Source organism: Pelobates fuscus, chromosome 12, assembly GCF_036172605.1.
Source record: "Pelobates fuscus isolate aPelFus1 chromosome 12, aPelFus1.pri, whole genome shotgun sequence".
Lineage (NCBI taxonomy): Eukaryota > Metazoa > Chordata > Amphibia > Anura > Pelobatidae > Pelobates > Pelobates fuscus.
The window spans coordinates 110810969-110833081 of record NC_086328.1 but is presented as its reverse complement, the minus strand read 5'-3'; the positions used below and the strand labels follow the sequence as shown (position 1 = coordinate 110833081).

Below are 22113 nucleotides of genomic sequence, written 5' to 3'. Positions count from 1 at the left end.
TCTGCCGAGCCAAAGTGTCTTCCATCCGAAATTCGGGTGTCCTGAAATATGTTCTTCTTTTGGGGAAAAAAATGGTTCGACTGAGACAAATTTTCTCGTTATGCACAAGTCTAGTAACTATATGGCGTGTATAAAAATAATGTGCAAAAATAGGTATACATCAAATGCATTTAGGATGGTAAGAAGATATATTTTTTTCTTAAAGGACCATTATAGTGCCAAGGACCATTATAGTGCCAAGGACCATTATAGTGTTTTCCTGGCTCTATAGGGTCATTATACCCCCCCCCCCCCCCCCCCCACCATCAGGGTCCCACTCCCGCTGGGCTCTAAGGGGAGAAAGGGGTTAAACGCTTACTTTTCTCCAATTTGTTTTCACTTGTAGACATGTCCGATGGCACGGAAATACATATAACAAATACATATTAACTCTTCTTCTTCCTCCCTTATCCACATACAGATTGGCTGCCAAAAGCAGCTTAAGAAGAACCTTTATTTAATGTATTTTTAAATCATATGCGGTTTCATTTCAAACAGGACCCTAAATAATTGTATTCTATTGCAGATTGGAGATGAGCTGGTCCGGATAAATGGATATTCCATATCTTCATGCACTCACGAGGAAGTAATCAACCTTATTCGTACAAAGAAGATTGTGTCCATCAAAGTCAGACGTAAGTCATCCTAATGGAATGGAGACAAACCATGTTTTGTATTAAATTGATGTGTCCTGTTCTTCTCCATAACATGACTCTCTTTCTTCTTTCTTTTTATAGATGTCGGGCTGATTCCTGTCAAAAGGTAATAAATGTTTGTACTTATCTGGGAACTTCTGTGTTCAAAACTAACGCAAAATTGTAATTTCTTCCTGACTTGCTAGAGAGTTGAATTATAGATTGCGCACACAATTGGCAGTTATACAGTTAGACTAGATGAACCCTTTGATTGCCATTTGGTATAAATAGTCTCATTGCATGCATTGTGGAGGTCACTGGATGCTTTAATGCATTATTGTGCTCTTGGTAACCACTAGAACTACTACCTCTCAGGTGTTCATGTTTAGAATCCATATTACTTATATCACACTCAATCTTTTTTTATGTTTAATTTAAACACCCTTATGCCAGTTATGTCTTTTTTTTTTGTTTGTGTTTTATTTATTTATGTTTTAATAAGTAGCAGTGTCTAACCTCTTCCGTACCAGTAGAAGTCTGTTCAGGCATTGACAACCATTTCTGTAAAATGGTTTAAAAGCCTTAAATACTTTGCTTTCAAGAGAGGATTTCTAAGGGGGATCTGTACAATTCCGTACAACAAATATGGGCTTCCACTGGTTCCCTTGTGAAAACTGTAACAAAGAATCATTAATGTACCAATGATTGAAGACAATTCTCTTCTGTTCTATTCCTGTAGCTCGGCAGAGGAACCTTTGAAGTGGCAATTTGCTGATCAGTATGTGTCAGAAACAGAAGTAAGTCTACTTACTAATCTAGACCACAGATAACTGATTAACTAGCTTATGACATCAAATCTTCTATAAAACTTAGTAGAACTAACGATGTTAAAATGGTTTATTATAAAAAGAAATCATGATGTTTGTTACAGAAATTCTAGATATTTTAGGAGGCCTTTAATATTACAAATTCACTGGCTTAACTCCTTAAGGACTCATCTTCAGAAGTAAGAGGTCAGCATGACGGAAAAGTCTTAAGGAGTACAATTTCATAGAATTTAATGATCATTCATTCCTAAAAAGCCATTCGAATTTTTTGTAAATAACATAAATGTTTCGAGTTGCATGCTTGATCCTATGTGGCCTTCTGACATCTGATAGCACCAAATGTTTGTTATTCTAGATCAGAAGAAGGTTCTGCAAGTCATATTGAGCCACTAGCAAAAAGGTCAAAGCCAGGACTTTATCTGCAGTGAGGTTAATGACTTGCCATATTGGCAAAATTATGGTTTTTTGCATTTACAAACAAATAACGTATAGAAGGTGATGTCTAGGTACCAAATCTGCTTGTATACCTAAATTACAAGTCAGCATATAGACTTGCAAGGATGAGACTATCCCGGTCTGCTCCATGTGTGCACAATGGCAATCTACACTGCCAGACAGCATTAAAACGCACACATACTTAGATAGGGAAATAAACTCAGATCATTGCCAGCTGCTGTACAGTTCATACAGTAAATCAATTATGTAAATTAATCAAGGATTCAAAAAATACTCACAGCCACAGGATTTTCAAAAGTAGCAAAGGTACTCAAAGCAAGCTTTTTTTTTTTTTTTTGTAACTGTTCTCACTGCTAAACCACAGAAGAATGTGCTTATAGGGACATCAGAAATCAGAGGCCCAGAGCCGTGTAAATTTTAGTAATAATGAGGGTGTATGTGAGATGTGAAGACATAATCACACCTAACTTAAATGGGATTTAATTTCAACTAACTTTATTTGATAATAGTTTCTGAACTTAGTCTGGAATTGCATAGTTTGTAATACCCCCAAAGTTGGAAACCATCTTAAAATCAGGCTCAACTTTTGTCATTGCCAGTAATAACCTTCTGGGGATTGATATGTATAAAATAAACAGGTTACACAGTATCTATATTTATCTGAAATACACCTATGGGCTGCTACACACTAAACCAGAGCGACTAAAGGTAATCACAGGTAATAAGTAAAAAACAAATGTTGTGTGCGCGCTCCTATAGGGGAATGAATAAATGAGTAAAACAATTTTATATATGATAAGGATAACATTTAATGACCACCAGATAAAAGACACATCAACTCAAAGCAGTAAAAATCATGTAGTCCAAATACGATATAACATTTTAGGTCACAGTCTCTTGTGGCTGCTTCTGCCACACTGATATATCAGATAATAATACAAAAGGAGGTTGTCAAAGTAGGAGATCTCAGCGAGCTCTGCCCAGTATACGGTATATATCACTGATGAAAAAATAAAAAAAACCACTGTACCGTACAGGAGGTTTATGTTTGGGGAGCACAAACAGCCGAGATCTCGTGGTGTGCTGCGGCCGGTTTCTTCAAAAAAGACCACGGCTGCCTTAAAGAAGCTGTGTCAAACGATCTGGTATCAAATAGCCAGTCTACACGTTTCGTCCTCTTCGGGGACTTTATCAAGACTAAATTGTATAATACATTCAATCCAGCATTTATACCCTCGGGGAGGGAGAAAAAAGCGGGGGGAAAGAAAAATAGGGGAGAAAAGGGAAACCAGACATGGAATAATAATCATGGCACAGATTTAATTTCCATAAAATGTAATTAAATTAAATGATGTAATTAATATGTTACCAAACATTCTGTATAGGCGGTCAATTAGCACAAATAGTAGTAATAATAGTCAGTACGATGGTCAAAGAAATGATCTACTAGATGCAAGCTGCAATTGCTAACCACATCAAAGACAAAAATACAATATAAAGACCCTCGTGCTTTAAACCAATTCTTCATTTAGGCCATGTGGATTCAAAGTATCTAGCTATAAAAATCCATTTTGTTTCTGTAGCATGAAGTATTCTTTTTCTCCTGGCTAGATCATTTATTTTAAGGATAAGCTCTATCCCAATAACTTATAGGTGCAGAGGGTTACTGTCATGAACACTTTGAAAGTGGCGTGCCACTGGTGACTTTTGATCTTTATGTAAGATGGCTAACCTATATTCCCCGAATCTGTTTTTCAAAGCTCTTATGGTCTGTCCCACATAGTGGAGGCCACAAGTGCAAGTTATAAGATAAACTAGAAAAGAGGAGTTGCAGTCTATCCTATGGTTCATCATATATTCACTTTCACCTGAGGTAGAGTTAAATTGAGTGACTTTGTGGCCAATAAACTTGCACGTGAGGCAGCGGGTACCTCCACATCTAATATTCCCAACACTGGTATTTCAAGTCTGGTTAGGGGTATCTGAGGAGGTAAATTTAGAGGGAACCACAATGTTTTTTTATATTTTTACTTCTTCTAAAAGTGACTCTGGGATTGTTTTAATGCTGAATTCTAACCATGGATCCATCTTAAGTATAGGCCAATGTTTGCGTAAGATGCCTATAATGGCATCATAGGAGATGACTAGGAACCTGTGTTCCTGGTTACATCTTGGGTGCTAATGGGTAAATCTTTGGGGCTGTATAGTATTACTGTGGTCCCAGTTGGTAAGCATCGATATGTTGATGGCTCTGTGTGCAGAGCCAGATTAAGAGTACACTGGGCCTGGTGCTGACAATTATGAGGGACCTATGTACAGTATCTTATCGACCAAAGACACTTAAACAGTTAGCGTTATGTATCTGGTGGATATGTTGCCAGAGGTCTCCCTGTGTCCCCATGTCTCACAGTGTCACCTAGTATATCAGTGTCCCCTAGTATATCAGTGTTCCCATGTCTCCCTGCAGCCTTTACTCCATCCCTCATTCCCCAGAGCTGTAGGCTGTCTCTGCAGACTGGAAACTGCTGTCTGGACTCTCTGTGCTGTGTAGCTGCTCCTCCGTGGATCAGTGAGTAGAGAGATGCAGGTATTTGCTGTAACTTCCTATCCCTGCCTCGTTTCCCACACAGCGACCCCCTACTGGTCGGTGCTGGTATTGCAGAGTAATCTCTGTTTATACTGAGAAAAATACCGGCATTTGTATTGCCGGTATTACTGCAATATTGGCACCGGCCAGGCAGCCTCAAATAAATACCGGCCAGGTGGCAACCCTGAGAGTAGTGTGTAAAAAAAAAAAAAAATAATGAAAAAAATTATATAGATTTTTTTTTTTTTTTTTTTTTAAATCAATGGATCTATTCCATGGGCATGGGCCTGGAGCTGCAGATCCACCAGCCCCTATGTTAATCCGGCCCTGTCTGTGTCAGTCAGGATGCTGTACAGTAGTGACAGAATTGGGTTTAAAAGCTGGATTAAAAAGAGGGGCTCTATCCATATTCATTGTTGTAGGAAAGTAGGATCGATTTAGAAGGTTTAAAGCTTCTTCCTCGAAGTGTTCTAACATGGAGCAATTGCGCCGGAATCTAATGAATTGGCCTAGTGGTACATTCGCAATCCACCTAGGATGATGGTCACTGGTAGCTTTTAGGAAGCCTTTTACATCTACCTTTTTCTGAAATGTCCTAGTTAGAACCTGTTCTTTTGCCTAGTGGTGCATTCGCAATCCACGTACGATGATGGCCACTGGTAGCATTTAGGAAGCCATTTACATCTACATTTTTCTGAAATGTCCTACTTAGAACCCGGTCTTTTCTGGAGATTGATAGACCAATAGACTTCGGCATGGTGAAAAAAATTTAGCCGAATAGATTTATCAAAAAAAAAAAAATCTTCAGTGAGTGGTCCAAAAGTCGTTCATGTGGCGTAGGTACAGCAAATACTGTCCATGCAAAATTCGAATGAATCGCAATTCATTTGCTGCTGAATTCACAAATCTTTAAGTCAACATCCCAGGTTAAGGACAAGCAAAATGAGAATTCCACACTGCTGTATATTGCTGTATCATGGGACAGAGTACCTCTATCCTAACTCCCTGTCAATTATTAAGTTTAATTCACATAGAGAAAGCATCCAAAGAGGGGGAGAACGGGGACAATAGAGTAGATTTATCAAAAATGGCCAGAGAACAGAATAAAACATTGTTGTACATATGTAGCTGGCTTCTGTCCAGAATGCTGGTTTATCAGGTATCTAACATTCCATACACTGGTAACATTCAAAAGTGAGACATGCTTCAGTAACTCAAATTTATTGCTTTCACTGCGTTGAGCCTTTTGTGCCACCATTGGTCTGAAGGTTCGGGCTAAATCCTCGCAGGCCTGAAACCCCAGAACATTAAGCTGGTTAAGCTCTCCCAAAGCTCTTGTGGTTTAATTTCTTCTTTTGTCTGCTGCAGGCGCCAGCAATTTAGAAATTCACAGACCGCTATTAATATCATTTTCAAACGCCTCTCTCTGGATTATCCTTAGTTATTATTATTATTATTATTATTTTTTTTTTTAAACTTTCTTTCTTGTTATTTCAAGGCTGGTGGGTCATGCTTTCTCTCTTTGCATTTCAAAGATTGTGGGTCATGCCTCTTCAAAAGTCTTATGCCAATGAAAATCAAGATGCCTAGTAGGGTAACATTGATGCCAAATTGCAACTGGAATCCTTCAGTTTATTTGAGACAGACCTGGAGTGCAGCAATAATACTTTAAGTGCCAGACAGACATCGCACATATTTCCAGCCTCTCAGTTTGTATTTTTGTAGGTAGGCTGAGAAGTTTTAACAAAGTGGAAATCACGCTACACCTGTAGGATTGTAGCGAAAATGAACGATACTTTTGTAGTAAGACGGACTGTTCTTAGCTGAAAGAATGGTATGTTTAGTTTAAGGATTGGAGCATTTCACTACTTAGGGAAGTCATCACTCAGGCACTTGTCCAAGTCTATTGGGTTGGTGGAGTGTTTAAAGGAGCCAATGTAAGCTTAAGACCTCACCAGGTTCAGACATTACCAGGTTCACTTGAATAAATGAAAGCAGCCAACATGTTTTATCCAAACATATTTTGTCACTGTGTCACACTGCAATGCTCCAGATTCATTGACAAAATGAGATTTCACCACGTCCTGTGTTACATTGCACAGTGATATATAGTTTTCGGTATTGGTTTAATATAAATGGAATCCTACCATCATTGCAGGATTAGCCCTGGTATGGAAGGTTAGGTAGCCCCGTCTTTCGGCCATGCCTGGTCTGGATTACTTTACTAACAGTGGCAACTTTTATCTCCCGTTATATATATTCAAGATGTGGTCATGTTCTGTACAACAAATGTTGGCTCAGACAACTCGCATGTAGAACATCCTAAACCATCTAATATCTTGACATTTGAAGAAAGGCTTTATATGGAGAGGCAATCCCAACCATCCCCTGTAACATATCCTTAACCATTTCACAATCGATGACCTGTAGGAATTTTACTAAAAAATCCTCTGCGTGATTGGGTTAAATACCTATATTGACCTTTTCTGAATTGCTGTTTTGCTGCAGGACGGGAAAAGCAGTGTGGCTGGATTGGCGTCTGCCAGCGGAAGAGAAATAAAGGAAAAAAAAGTGTTTATTAGCTTGGTGGGCACAACAGGATTAGGGTGCAGGTGCGTATGTTACACACAGACCCCCAACACACACACCATGTCTCTGTTTTAAAAGGTGGCGTGCTAGCTAAACAATGAATAGTTAAAAAAAGAAATTGCTAATTGAGTCGGAATTTGCTGATTTGGAGGAACTCAGAGTTTGGCTATTATAGATAATATTTTGCGGTTTGGCTTTAAGTTTACCACAATTCACAGCGTAACTCATAAATTGAGACCTAAATAAATGAATTGTAGAAATTCTCCAATTATGCTTTTTTGGTCTAAAATGTGTGATTGGTTTAATATCAGCAATATCATTGTAGTACAATTTTATAATTTGTAATAAATTAATTTCCTCCGCGACTTGTAGGTACTTTAGAAAAGAGAACCTTGTAGTTAATAATATTCACTATTTAACGGGAAACTATAAGCACCATAACCGTTACTAATTAATAGTGGTTATGGTGCACTGCTTAGCCTACCCTATGACTGAATTCCGTATCATTTGAGCGTCAGACAAGGGGGCACCTTAACACTCCAATTACCATAGCCACAACAATAAGATGTACATAGGCCTGTATGGACTATGATGTTTAGAAGGTTCTAATAACCTAGTTATATTGTGACTCCAAACACATTGATTTAAAGGCTGTAAAAGCACAATTAGAGTTGTAGTTATGTAAAAGCTGGGAGGTTAACTTGTCCCCAGCCCTGCTCTATATTGATGTTTTTACTCTGCCACCTAGTGGTAGAAGCATGGTAATAACAGTTACAGACAAGCAAATAAATACAATCCTTGGAAAATCAACAGCATTTAGCATTTTCCAAGACTTTTAAAAGGTTTGTTTTGGACATACATGAAATGTGTCCATTCAATACCTTTTTAAATCACTACACGAGATAAATCAATATGCAAACAGTGTAGCTTGATGTTTAGCATTGACTCCTATGCCATAGGGAGGGTTCTATTCTGTATTGTCTTTTGAGACTGCTTTTATATTCACTGTTCCTTCAATATCATTTGATCAGTTAATTTCCATTAATAGCATTTCTTTACATATTTCCAGTATTTCCAGTGGACCTTCTCACAAACCTGGAATATTTATCAGTAATGTCAAGCACCGCTCCTTATCGGCAGAAGTTGGTTTAGAAGTAAGTAATAAATAACTGTATATTGCTAGCCGAAGCTTTGTTAATTATGATGATATAGGTATATATACCGAGTGTGTGGTACATGTATTATGAGAAGATAATTCCATATTCCCAGAGCCTGATATGCATTATTTGTTTTACTAAAACACCTCACCATTACATATCTTTTTATTTTATGTGATATTTATATGTTTGTGTTGTCTGTAAGTGTTAAGGCAGGGTAGGGGTTAATGTTAAATGTGTTAGGGGTTAAAATAATGCAATCCGGTATTATGGGAAAGTCCTAATAAATGGTGAAGCTGAACGTGAAATGGTTTGTAAATGTCTCCAGAACCCTGAGACGTGATTTTCTTTTCATATTACATAATATTTCTGGGATGGGGCTGGGCTCGGCGTTGGGGTTAATGTTTCAGCTGCTTCTATCAATTATCTTTGGAAATGAGATTACTAAAATGATGGCTGCTGCTGTTTGGGAGTGTAACTCCCACTAATCTAGCAGGCCAGGTTCTGCCCAAATTTAGAACCTGTGAACTCAATGCCAGACTTTCATGGAGGTGCCCTGTGCATTATTATCCATTTATATCCATAAATAACGGACAGATAACATCAGCATCTGTGCCTTACACAAAAAGGAAGCATGTCCTGTCCATTGAAATACTATATTATATACAATTGGTCCTTAAGGGATTTAAGTCAGAATGCATTTGTTTTTGTGGAGTCTTCGTTTTTGGGAAACTCCGGATGTTTATTTTCCATGGATTTTTTTTTTTTTTGTAGAGTCAGCTTATACAAACTACCAGTAGATGGCACCATAACTACTTTGTGCAATGTAGTCACTGCAGTCATCTATCTTCTGGGTGGCAGTGATAGTTGGACCCGATTTCCTTAGGGCAGTGCGCGCATGTTGTTTGATGTCATGCATTCAGCCCGTTAAAAAGTGCATTGACGTTCTCCGAAACAAAATGTGTAACACCTTTTGTTTTTTCATTAAAATATTGCAAACTGGAGACCATCAGGTGACAGCAGGGCAGTGGGTGCAAGGTGGTCTTTAGTGACCTCAGTAATGGCAAATGAAAACGTTTTAATGAAAAAGTCACTTGATGTGTAAGACCCCTGGATCAGTCCTAGGTGTGAACATATAACTGGGCCACTTTCCTTTCTGTGGTTGATCAAGTTACAAAGGCAACTCTTACTATGCAAACGAGAGCACATTTGTATTTAATTATTTCCTCTTCGTTTCTTTAGGTTGGAGATCAGATCGTAGAAGTGAATGGGGTAGATTTTTCTAATGTGGATCACAAAGAGGTGTGTTCTTTCACATACAGACATGCTTGGAGTGCAATGGCTAGAAGTATATTATTCGGATAAGTAATATTAAATTGTCTTTACGTGACACTGTGCATGTTTTGGTAAGGTGATAATTTTAAATTAAATGGTGTCATTTGAAAAAGGCCATGGTGCTCTAATGCAACTGTGATACAGTTTCCAAAAGGTCACCGGGAATTATTTAACAAGAACAATTAAAGTTGTAATTTTTGAGCAGTCACCATGGAAACCATTAAAATGTTTTAGATTGCTCCACTTTTAGAAACAAAGTCTAGAATTTATCTTTATGTAAAATCCTGATGCCTTAGACGGCTATAACAAGGGATTCAAATTTAATATAATTTTTATATTTAAATTATTTTCAAAAATATGCAGGTCTGAAAACCCAAAACCCGTAATATCCCATTAGACATAACCTAGTTAGTTGTCAATATTCAAATTATCCCATTTGGATGGAAGTCACAGTTTCAGCGGGGCCACTGATCTGACGCAGAGTTCAATGATGCTTTGTGGAAAGTCTCGGTCCCCTAAAACATGAAAACTCTCCATGAATCCTTGTAGCTCCCCCAAGTCCAGGGTATCCTTGGATGTCTCACCTCCTCCTCTATCTACCTTACAAAAAGTTCCCTGCTAGATGGCTCTGGGATAGAGAGCGTTTGGGACAAAGTTATACTGGACTGTGGCGGATCCATAATTCAAGCCAGAGTTCCTGGAAGTTTGGTGGTTGCTCCCGGTCAGGCGCACCGTGCCTTTAAAGCCTCCCTGCGGGTCTACAATGCTCCGGAAGGCTACTATTGAGGGCGCTGGAGTAGAGGCACGTGTGGAGAGGAAAATATTGTGAATATAGCTCTTTCAGCAGGAGGTAGCGGGTTGGAGAGTCCATCAAAATCCCTGGGTGACCAGGTGGTCAGTCACACTATTTAATCAGCACTTTTCCTTTATTTAACCAGGCAGTGAAGGTTTTAAAAGGCAGCAGAAGTCTTACACTAACCATCGTGGCTGGAGCGGTAAGTAACTAGAATGTATGTTTTATGCCATTCATGCTAGTTCGAATCAATTATTAATTCTACCTTGTTAATGCACTCTGCTTTACCCAATAAATGTGCTATTGAAGAACTTACTAAGGAGAGCAGTGCAGTGGAAGTAAGTAAAACCTCACACTTTTCTCCACAGGACTTAGTATCTCGTACTCATCCAGGCTTCTACAGAGGAGGGCTCTATACTTGCCTACCATTCATGCATATGGCAGAAGTTACAATAATTTACATGATAGTTAAAATAATTTGTTAAATTAAAGTTAAAGTGATTTGCATGATATGCCACGACAATAAAAACAAAACAACTAAAGGATTATAAGAATGGCAATTCTAAATAAAGGAACATTCAACACACCATAACCACTACAGGGTTCCATAGTGGTTATGGTACAAGGAGTACCCTGGCACCTTCAGAGTGTTAGTAGTCAAACAGCTTTAAGAATGGTTTGAATATTTACCTGGAGTCTTCTGTAGCCTGAAATCTCCCTGTACTGTACTACCCTAGTTGTCCAGGGTTCAGCTCAGTAGCCGAGAACCCAGTGAGAGACAACTGGAACCCAGTGGACCCCGGTTAAGTAGTCAAACCATTCTTAAACAGTTTGACTGCTTACACAGGAAGGGTATCAGGACACGCCTGGCTCACTGCATCGCTTTGTAGTGGTTATGGTGCTTAGTTGTGTTCCTTCAATTTACTTCACTGCAGCATAACTAAATATGTAGATAGAATTTCTACATAACTAGCCATACATATACTATGTATTACTATAAATAGATCAATATTCTCCATTCAGAGTAAAACAAATGGGACTTTATTTGCAAAATGGCAAATTATGGAGCTTTAATGTACAAATTGCCAAATCAATAAAAAAAAAGATAAGTTGAGTAATATCCCAGCTTGGCTATCTTGGCTTATAATATACATTTTGGCCTAAAATTTATATATCCAGCCAATTTTCCACAATTCTTCATTTCTTGAGTAAGCCTATAAAGAAATTTAAAAACACCTGGCCATAAAATCTGCAAATCTGAATTTGTTTGCTCACTTCCACCTCAAACCTATTCATACATGGGGTTACTCATTTCAAAATGAAAATGCATGAAATGCAAAACGCCATTTTCAGCAGTGGAAGGCAAAGATAGGCAGATGCCATACAGAAGGACCTGTTTTTACAAATGGTTTAAAACCAGGAGAACGACGCTCATAAATTCATAACAACAGAACCACAAGCTTCCTTGAAGCCTAAAATGTTGAGTGATTTTGATTAATTTATACCCTAAATACATTTCCCGTTGCTACCATAACAAGATCAATATCTAAACATTAACGTTCTACAGATACCATATCGTATGGCACATCTTGGCAATGTGTATATTCACCATATGGCAGTAATGGCTAGTGTTAAGACTGTGCCTATTTGCTAACTACATTTCCCAAGATGCCTTCACAGCCCTAATGTATCTGCTGTGGCCTGGTTTTCCTTTTTAAGGGCCGAGAACTGTTCATGACAGAAGATGAAAGAATGACGGAGAAACGACAACATGAACTGGAACGCCAAGAACTTCTCCGGCAGAAAAAACTCGCCATGGAGACCAATAAAATCCTAAAAGAGCAACAAGAGAAAGAAAAAGTGTAAGTGTTTCATCTCCAGTGTCGTCCAGACGTGGAGGAGGGGGGCGTGATGGTACCTTGTAAAGAAATACAGGATTTTGTTTAAAAATTGTATGCGAAGTGTAGTGAAATAAAGACAGAAATGTAGGACAAAAATACCTGATTTGAAAACTCCCACTGCGATTAACTGTTTGTTAGTGAACAAAACTCAAAGTTCCAAAATAGAAAACCAAAATAAAGAAAAGTATATTTTTTTATATACCAGGAATACTGCTCCAGCACGGTTACTGGGAGCATATTTCAACAAACGTGTAGAGTTTCTTATAGAAAACAGAGAAATAATTTTGTGTGTGTAATGTAAAATGTAATATAAATAAATAGAAAGTTATACCCCCAGAATTAGCTAGCAATTGCCTAATCACGGCATAGACAGACCCAGCACAAGCTTGTTTGTCTTCATTAATACTTCTTTCTGTTTTACAAATCTTTGACAGACGGAAAATAGAAATCTCCCAGAAGATTGCTGAAGAAGAGGATCGATATCGCAAGGAAATGGATAAGTACTGAACATTACTTGACCTATTCAATTAGCAGTGGTATTCAAATGTTAAAAACAAGATGATCTCTAAAAAAAAAAAAAACCTCTTAAGATTTATTCACATTTTAAATATTGATTGTAAAATAAAATTGACTTCCCTGATGTGTAGGGTATTGAAAACCAAATGACCAAGTTTAGGTTTAAGTAGCCAAAGTGGGGATATAGCGGAGATGGAGAATGTATCCAGTTTGGCTATGCTAGCCTTAATATCACAGATTGTTTTTCAGTTCATTACAATTTAGTGTTTGATGAATGCACCCTATAACAGGAATAGGCAACCGTTGGCACTCCAGATGGTGTAAACTGCATTTCCCATAATGGACTTGTAGTCATAACGCTGGCAAAGCCCCGAGGCAATTACTTGCAATAATTTGGTTACTGTATCAGCACTTTTAGTAAGTGCAGCAAAATCTTTGTAAGAGTTTGACACTAAATCTTACAAAGGTAGTTTCCTGTGTTTTTTTTCTTTTTCTTTTCATTTTTTTTTTTTATAATTTTATAGGAAAACTGAAGAATAGATTAATATGTTAATTTAGCTATTAAAAAATGGCTTACGCAGCTAATATCATATCTGTAATTGTGTTCCCTGTCTAAAAAAAAAAAGGCAAAAAAGGTTCAGGATCTTCGTTTTAGACAAAATGTGGTAAAATTGCTAATGTAGTAACCAATGCATAAACCTGCCCAATCCTTACAATGTACAATACACAAGAGTAATACAGCTCACTGTAGTGGTTATGGTGGGAGTAGTTTGTGGGCATTATCTTATTGTTTTATGTCATCCCATTTCCAAGTATTTTGAATAAAAGAAAAAAAACGAGTTTGTTGGTTTTCCAATCTTGCTTCTTTACTGCAGCTCAACTAATGCAAGACTAGAAAAATTAGCCCATCCGATGATAGGTCTCTTGGTTGTTACAAGAGGTGCTCTGAGATCTAATATTATACCGAGATGGCTGGCCCCATAGTCCTATGATTTAGAATTAGCAAGTCGTTAATTATTTGAGTCACCCCTTACTTTACAATTAAAATCTATCCATGAATGTTTCATGTGATCAAGTGATGTAAAGTAGGATATAAAGTATCTCAAACACCCCCACATTGCTGGAGTGTGATCATTTCTATGCGATCTCATGAATCGATCAACGCTCATGAAATATAAAATTAATTTACTTGGTATGAAGTCAGGTCACAAAATGTAAATACAGTGTTATACATACAAATTATTGCATTTTAGAATACATCTTTGTATCTAACTATGGATTTATATAGTGTATAATAAAAAAAAAAAAGAACATACATGCAAGCCTCTCTTGGAACAAGATACGTTAACGTTAATAAAAGACATTCTAAGTTAAAAATAACAAAATTCCCTGTAATGTATGTTGATCATCTTTGAAACGTATTCAACCATCTGTATTTGTGTTTCTTTATAGTGTGACTGAAATATATCTAACATCTACTTGCTTTGGACATAGTGGGCATCTTCTCTGCACACTGACTTTCTTCTCATTCTGACTTTGATGCCTAAGGCTAATATGCTTTTAGACTAATTTTTGGAAGGAAATATCATTGGATAGAGCAGCTTTAATTATGAATATGACTCAATTTTCAAAACTATTTTACTATCCACATATTTTATAGCTAAAGTAAAGTTAAAACATTAAATTACAACTGATATTAAATGCATCAATCTAGTATTCAGAATGGTACCTTGACATCTCTATCTGACTGTGGGCATTTTATTCTGTATTTTTTTTAAATGTTTTTTTTTTTCCTTTAGATTAAAATGAAACACTCACTATAGTCTAAATATAGCCACCTGTGTCCTTCTTTTTAAGGATATCTGCTGAAGAAGACAAAATAAAGAAAAATTGGGAGGAAGACTGGGGACGTAAGGAGGTACCTCAAAGTGTCCAGCCACCACCGCCGCAAACACATCGAAATGCCCCATCAAAACACAAAAGTAGGTGGTCTGTAATAGCGCTATATGCAGATCGTTTAAACATAAGACTAAACTAGAGTCTGTAATATGATAAATCCTAGGACTGATGAAATCAGAGACCTTACTTTTCACTGTAGTGCCAATGGTGGCTTTTTTTGCGAAATCGTAGAAATCATTGGTTTGGATGCTATCCATTTGGTCACATGTTCTGCTGGTACTCTCTTTTTAATCTAATGCACAAATATGGCTGAAATATCAACATGAAACATACATCTCATGATTAGCTGCTGCTATTACAACATAAATTTGGGTGGGTTTAGTGTATTTTGAATCTTTTGAAAATAAGAATTGTATGCTAGATTGATTTATGTAAAAGGACATTTCAAATGACAGATCCCTTTCATGTTAGAATTAAAAGTAATTTCGGTACTTTGAGTGTAGCATTAAACGCTGCAGGAAATAATGTGTGGGGACCATATTGTGTTGGTTAAACCGCTGAAATGGACATGACCCACATTGTGAGTAAATTAACCAATTTCTTTGAAAGCTTGTAGCCCAGGGCCAATTAATTTCAGAAAATTCAAGATTTTGTTAATATATTTTATTTTCCTCCTGGCTGTTCATACATGTATTTCCTCTCTCATTTCTGTCCCTGCTGAATTGGGTAACGATCATGCACAGTAGTTTAAAGCCACCCGGGCGGCTTCTCTGTGATTGGCTGTGAGTGAGAAAGACAGAGCTATTTCAGCAATCATTCTTTATGGAGAGAAGATAACTAGAACATTCAATATAAGGATTGAATCTTTTCAGCTGCACTTCTAATCTATAATAATCAAATCTGATTTGTCATATTGGTCGCTATAACTGGGATAACTTTTAATACCTACTGATCTATTCTGTTGATCTCTATAACTGTGATAGCCTTTAATACTTACTGATCGATTTTATTGATCATTATAACTGAGAGCCTTTAATATTTGCTGATTTACTTTATTGATCATTATAACTGAGATAGCCTTTAATATTTGCTGATTTACTTTATTGATCATTATAACTGAGATAGCCTTTAATATTTGCTGATTTACTTTATTGATCATTATAACTGAGATAGCCTTTAATATTCACTGATTTACTTTATTGATCATTATAACTGAGAGAGCCTTTAATGCTTACTAATCTATTCTAGCGATCGCTATAACTGGGATAGCCTTTAATATTTACTGATCGATTCTATTGATCATTATAACTGACAGAGGCTTTAATATTTACTGATCTACTTTATTGATCATTATAACTGAGACAGCCTTTAATACAAACTGATATATTCTAGCGATCGCTATAACTGGGATAGCCTTTAATATTTACTGATCGATTCTATTGATCATTATAACTGAGACAGCCTTTAATATTTACTAATCTATTCTATCGATCGCTATAACTGTGATAGCCTTTAATACTTACTGATCGATTTTATTGATCATTATAACTGAGAGAGCCTTTAATGCTTACTAATCTATTCTAGCGATCGCTATAACTGTGATAGCCTTTAATATATACTGATCTACTTTATTGATCATTATAACTGAAATAGCCTTTAATATTCACTGATTTACTTTATTGATCATTATAACTGAGAGAGCCTTTAATATTTACTGATCTACTTTATTGATCATTATAACTGAGCCTTTAATATTTACTGATTTACTTTATTGATCATTATAACTGAGAGAACCTTTAATGCTTACTAATCTATTCTATTGATCGCTATAACTGTGATAGCCTTTAATACTTACTGATCGATTTTATCGATTTTATTGATCATTATAACTGAGATAGCCTTTAATATTTACTGATTTACTTTATTGATCATTATAACTGTGATAGCCTTTAATATTTACTGATCTACTTTATTGATCATTATAACTGTGATAGCCTTTAATATATACTGATCTACTTTATTGATTATTATAACTGTGATAGCCTTTAATATATACTGATCTACTTTATTGATCATTATAACTGAGATAGCCTTTAATATATACTGATCTACGTTATTGATCATTATAACTGAGATAGCCTTTAATATTTAATATCTACTTGATTGATCCTTTCTATTGATCACTAGAACTGTGATAGCCTTTAATACTTACTGATCTATTCTATTGATCTATATAACTGAAAGAGCCTTTAATATTTACTGATCTATTCTATTGATCACTAGAACTGGTATAGCCTTTAATATTTACTGATCCATTCTATCGATTACTATATAACCGAGATAACCTTTCATATTTACTGATCTATTCTATTGATCAGAATAACTCTGAAACGGTTTAATATCTACTGATCCATTCTAGTAATCATTTGAACTGGGATGACCTTTAATATCTACTCATCCATTATACTGATAAATATATTTATCATAGCCTTTAATATTTACTGATATTTAATGTTGATAAGTTTAACTGGTAAAATCTTTAATATTTACTGATCATTCACTAAAATATTTCCCCTTAATTTTTTTTTTAATTTTTTTTATTTTACCGTCTGGCTGTTTTTGTGATGTCAGTCCCTTTTTGTTCCTCTACTCACATCTGTGTCTTGTCACTTTCCTATTGGTCAAATTTCTCCTTGTTTGACCTCAGAGAGCAAACAACCGTACACACAGAGCGTGGGAAACTAGAGACTCCAAAACTATTCAACATTTACTAAATTAAAGTTGTTTTCTGCAGTTTGTTTTAGGTCTGGAAACAGATATCACTTTTTTGAATTTTGTTAAAAGCTACTACCAATAAAAGTAATAAATATCATGTCTACAGGACCATCAACCCCCAGACGAACCACACATACAATGGGCACTCTGCATGTCCAAAATGCAGGCTGCAGTAGTATCCTGCAGTGCCCTCTATAGCTTTGAGTTTAACCAGATAAAATTATTATTATTTACAGTACTTGGGCATTATAGCACAACCAGGATTTTTTTTTCAAAATTCTATTGGCCTTCCTCATCAGCCAAAACATGTCACCCGTTTTCCTACAAGCACCCTTAAGCAGTTATTTGATCATTTTAATTAATATTTAATATTACACCTTATGGCAGGGGTCACCAGCCTATGGCACGTGTGCCATGGATGGCAATCAAGGTGCCTTCGCACGACTGCCAGAGACAAATATAAACTTCAGATATCTGCTGGTTCAAACTGAGCAGTGATTCCAGGTGCTGAGGTACAATCCTTGATTTACATATTGCAGCTTTTAAAGGTAGTGATCTAAGATCACTGGACAGCCTGGTCCCCACTGAGGACCCCCCCTGGGAAGCTAGCAACACTGTTAGATCTACACAGAGCTGCATAAGAAACATCTTCTTCATATAAATAATACAAACCGTGCACACACACACACACACACACCCCACAACCAGAACAGTACTGACAATTGTCATACACGCACACAACCCCACAACCAGCCTCTCACATGCAATACTCAAAACAGCCCCACAAATGCACACCCCACCAAACACACAATGTGACATATCCACACACACAATTACACAAGCAGCCTAAACTCATAGGTATCATACATAATACCACAAACTACTCATGAACTTATACGTGTTTCCCCGAAAATAGGACCTACCCCGAAAATAAGCCCTAGCCGAATTTTCGGGGTGGGCTGCAATATAAGCCCTACCCCGAAAATAAGACCTAGGCATTTTACCTTTGGCGGGACTTCCTTCTTCTATGAGGAGGGGGAGGAGCGTTGCGGGCCGCGGCATCGCGCAGCGTGATGACGACGTGCGCAGCGTGATGACGACGTGCGCAGCGCCGTCAGTCTGCCTTCACGGATCTTCAGCAGAAGGATCCATTCCGGGCGGTGAGGCACCCAGTGGTCGGACTCTTTGAACTGTGAGTACATACCGGTATTTTATGTCTGGGACTTAATTAATTAAAGGGGGGGGGGGGTGAATTAATTAAAGGGGGGGGGTGAATTAATTAAAGGGAGGGTGGATTAATTAAAGGGGTGGTGGATTAATTAAAGGGGGGTGGATTAATTAGAGGGGGGGGTGGATTAATTAGAGGGGTGTGTGGATTAATTAGAGGGGGTGTGTGGATTAATTAGAGGGGGGGTGGATTAATTAGAGGGGTGTGTGGATTAATTAGAGGGGGGGTGGATTAATTAGAGGGGTGTGTGGATTAATTAGAGGGGGGGTGGATTAGAGGGGGTGTGTGGATTAATTAGATGGGGTGATTAATTAGAGGGGTGGATTTATTAAAGAGGGGGGGTGGATTAATTAAAGGGGTGGTGGATTAATTAAAGGGGTGGTGGATTAATTAGAGGGGGTGGATTAATTAGAGGGAGGGTGAATTAATTAGAGGGAGGGTGAATTAAGTAAAGGGGGGGTGGATTAATTAGAGGGGGTGGATTTATTAAAGGGGGGTGGATTAATTAGAGGGGGTGGATTAATTAAAGGGGGGTGGATTAATTAAAGGGGGGGTTCAATGTACATACCGGTACTGTAAATAAATAAGCCCTACCCTGAAAATAAGCCCTAGTGTGTTTTGTGTGACTAAAATTAATATAAGACCCGGTCTTATTTTCGGAGAAACACGGTATACAGTCAGTATTACAGCCCACTCCCTTCTTAGTATTTCTCTTAAGAATGAATGCATAAATATTTTTTTTTTTAAATATTTACATTTATGTAGTTTTAGTTAATTTTAGTTTTGACAGCAATCTATGTATTAAAGACCTGTTTTACCCATAGTAGCAATTTATCCCATCTTTTACATTATTGTTACACTTCTAGTTTGTTAAAGAGTCAACGTCTATGGTATACTCACAGAATTTCCTTTTAAGAATGATCGAACTGGGATGTTTTTTTTTTTTTATTTTCTATTTTGCCTTAATTCCAGACTGGGAAATCACATGCATTTTCCTAAAAAAGATGAACAATATCAAATATCCAGAATTAGATGTATTCTTACAAGGTGTAAGCTAGAACATACATGCGCCCACACTATCTTTCAATATAAGATTTTATTGTTGTAATCTTTTTCGGTTCTGTAGCCTTGCCTCTGAATTCCAATTCATGTTGAAGTGCTTTTGTTTAGTAAGTGATCCATTATCACGATTTAACCCCCGTTGTGTTCTCAGCTGATGAACAGCCCACAGATGAATCTGCTACAGGAAGTCAAAACAAGCAGGTTTGAATTGTATTCTTTTATTTTCCCGATCTCTAATCAGTATATTTTGTTGAATCATTTTATCTTTCGTCCTGACAGCCAGAAACGATGTTAGGCTTAACAATCCAACAGCAGATATTTTTCTTGAATTATTTTATTAATATTTCTCCTGTAAAAAAAAAAAAAAACAACATATTAATGCAGGATAAAGTGTATTGTCTTGCAATTCTTTTTTCACTCTATGGTTTTCAGAACTTTATTGTTGATTATTGTTTATTTAAAGCGGCACTGTCACAAAATCTGTACTTCTTTTCATTATTTATGATCTAGTTTTCTTTAGAACATAAGATAAAGTAGGGACTACTTTGCCTTGTGTATTTTTCCTATGCCTGACTTTATCTGACACAAGGAGGAGCTTAAGTCAGTTCAATTTCCTGTGTTAGAGAACGTTTTCCCATAATACTCCCCCTCCTCCTTGACACAGGAATTGGAGCCGAGTTAAACTCCTCCTTGCGTCAGAGAACGTTGGGCTTAGGAAAAATACATAAAATAAAATAGTCCCTACTTTGTCTTATGTTTCTGATCTAGAAAACTAAATCAGAAATGGGAAAAAAAGAACAGATTCTGAGAAAGTGGTAGAGAAACAACAAAAGAAAGGTAAGTTTGGCGTAACAGTGATGATTTTACTCGTAATTGTGGAGCCTCATTTTAGGATGATAGTGTGTTGTGTAGGGCAATCTTATCCGCTTTCTTCATAATATATGTAAAACTGTAGATTGTATTGTATATTCTTAGAACGCCATCCATATTCAGTTTACTTGTAAACAGGGCTGTAGAGTTGGTACACAAAACCTTTGACTCTGACTCAGACTTCTCATTTTACAGTACCACCAACTTATTATATTTTTACTATATGGTGCTGTATTATTTGGGGAGTTGACTTATTTGGCAAACAAGGCCTAAACATATGTTTCACCTTTTCATTTCTGTTAGTCAACATATACTCTGGATCGATTTATACGCTAGACAGTACATTTAGTCGTAGTTGGTAAAACATTTTTACCAACTTTGACTCTGGCTCCAGTAATTGCTTCTGACTCCAAGTCCACATCTCAGATTCCAACTCTACACTACTGATAGCAACTATTTCAGCTGCAGTCCATCAGAGTTGCTGGTTAATTTCCTGGCAGGTTGTCATTTTTTTGTTCTTACATTGTAATGTGATACAATTAAGTTGAGCTCTGATGTGTCAAGGCATGGAATCCACAAGACTACTGAATGTGTCTTGTAGTATCTGGAACCAAGACATTAGCAGCAGATCCTTTAAGTCCTGCAAGTTGTGTGGTGGGGCCTCCATGAATTGGATTTGTTGTTCCAGCACATCCCACAGATGCTCAATCAGAGCTGAGGAATTTGGAGGCCAAGACAACAATTTGAAATCTTTATCATGTCCTCAAACCATTCCTGAACATTTTTTGCAGTTTAGCAGGGTGCATTATCCTGCTGAAAGAGGCCATTAGGGAACACCATTGCCATGAAGAGATTTACTCGGTCTGAAACAATCTCTCAAAATAATATCCACATGAATGCCAGGACCCAAGGTTTCCCAGCAGAACATTGCCCAGAGCATAACACTGCCTCCACTGGCCTACCTTCTTCCCATAGTGCACCCTGCTGCCATTTCCTTCCCACGTTGATGCACAGGCACCTGGCCATCTAAAAGAAAATTTGATTTATCAGACCAGGCAGCCTCATTCCATTGCTCCATGGTCCAGTTCAATACGATCAATGTTATTCACTGTCAGTGGTATGTTGTGGCTGATCAGTGTAGGTTCAGTGCATAGACATTTATCAATAATAGACATTTAATTAGAAATACAAACAATAGTAGATCATTTTCATTCCTATTTTGAGATAATCTACAATTTTCGACTGACGTTGTGATTTATGACATATAGTTCCAAGCATGCCATAACAAATTGGTGAGAGACTGATATATGACTATTTCTTGGTCTCCTCCCCACTGTTATTGCCTTTTTTTGTTAAATGTGCTCTTCAATGATCTCCGCTCTCTCTCATTCCTCTAATCTATCTTCTAAGGGTGCTGATATATTACATATCTCTACAATGTCAG

At 37.1% G+C, this 22113-nt stretch overlaps 1 protein-coding gene across 3 annotated transcripts in view; it reads left to right on the top strand.

Moving 5' to 3' along the window:
* USH1C (USH1 protein network component harmonin) overlaps positions 1-22113 on the top strand; it is a 105707-nt gene that overhangs the window by 41252 nt on the left and 42342 nt on the right. For 2 of the 3 annotated variants that reach the window (XM_063437923.1, XM_063437922.1), the window contains exons 5-15: positions 566-674; positions 777-801; positions 1414-1471; positions 7053-7156; positions 8203-8287; positions 9533-9592; positions 10564-10620; positions 12138-12280; positions 12754-12819; positions 14693-14817; positions 19951-20000. In XM_063437923.1, the coding sequence (XP_063293993.1) occupies positions 566-674; positions 777-801; positions 1414-1471; positions 7053-7156; positions 8203-8287; positions 9533-9592; positions 10564-10620; positions 12138-12280; positions 12754-12819; positions 14693-14817; positions 19951-20000 (882 nt within the window). The remainder of the gene's footprint in view (positions 1-565; positions 675-776; positions 802-1413; positions 1472-7052; positions 7157-8202; positions 8288-9532; positions 9593-10563; positions 10621-12137; positions 12281-12753; positions 12820-14692; positions 14818-19950; positions 20001-22113) is intronic. The other variant, XM_063437921.1, reaches the window with a different exon arrangement.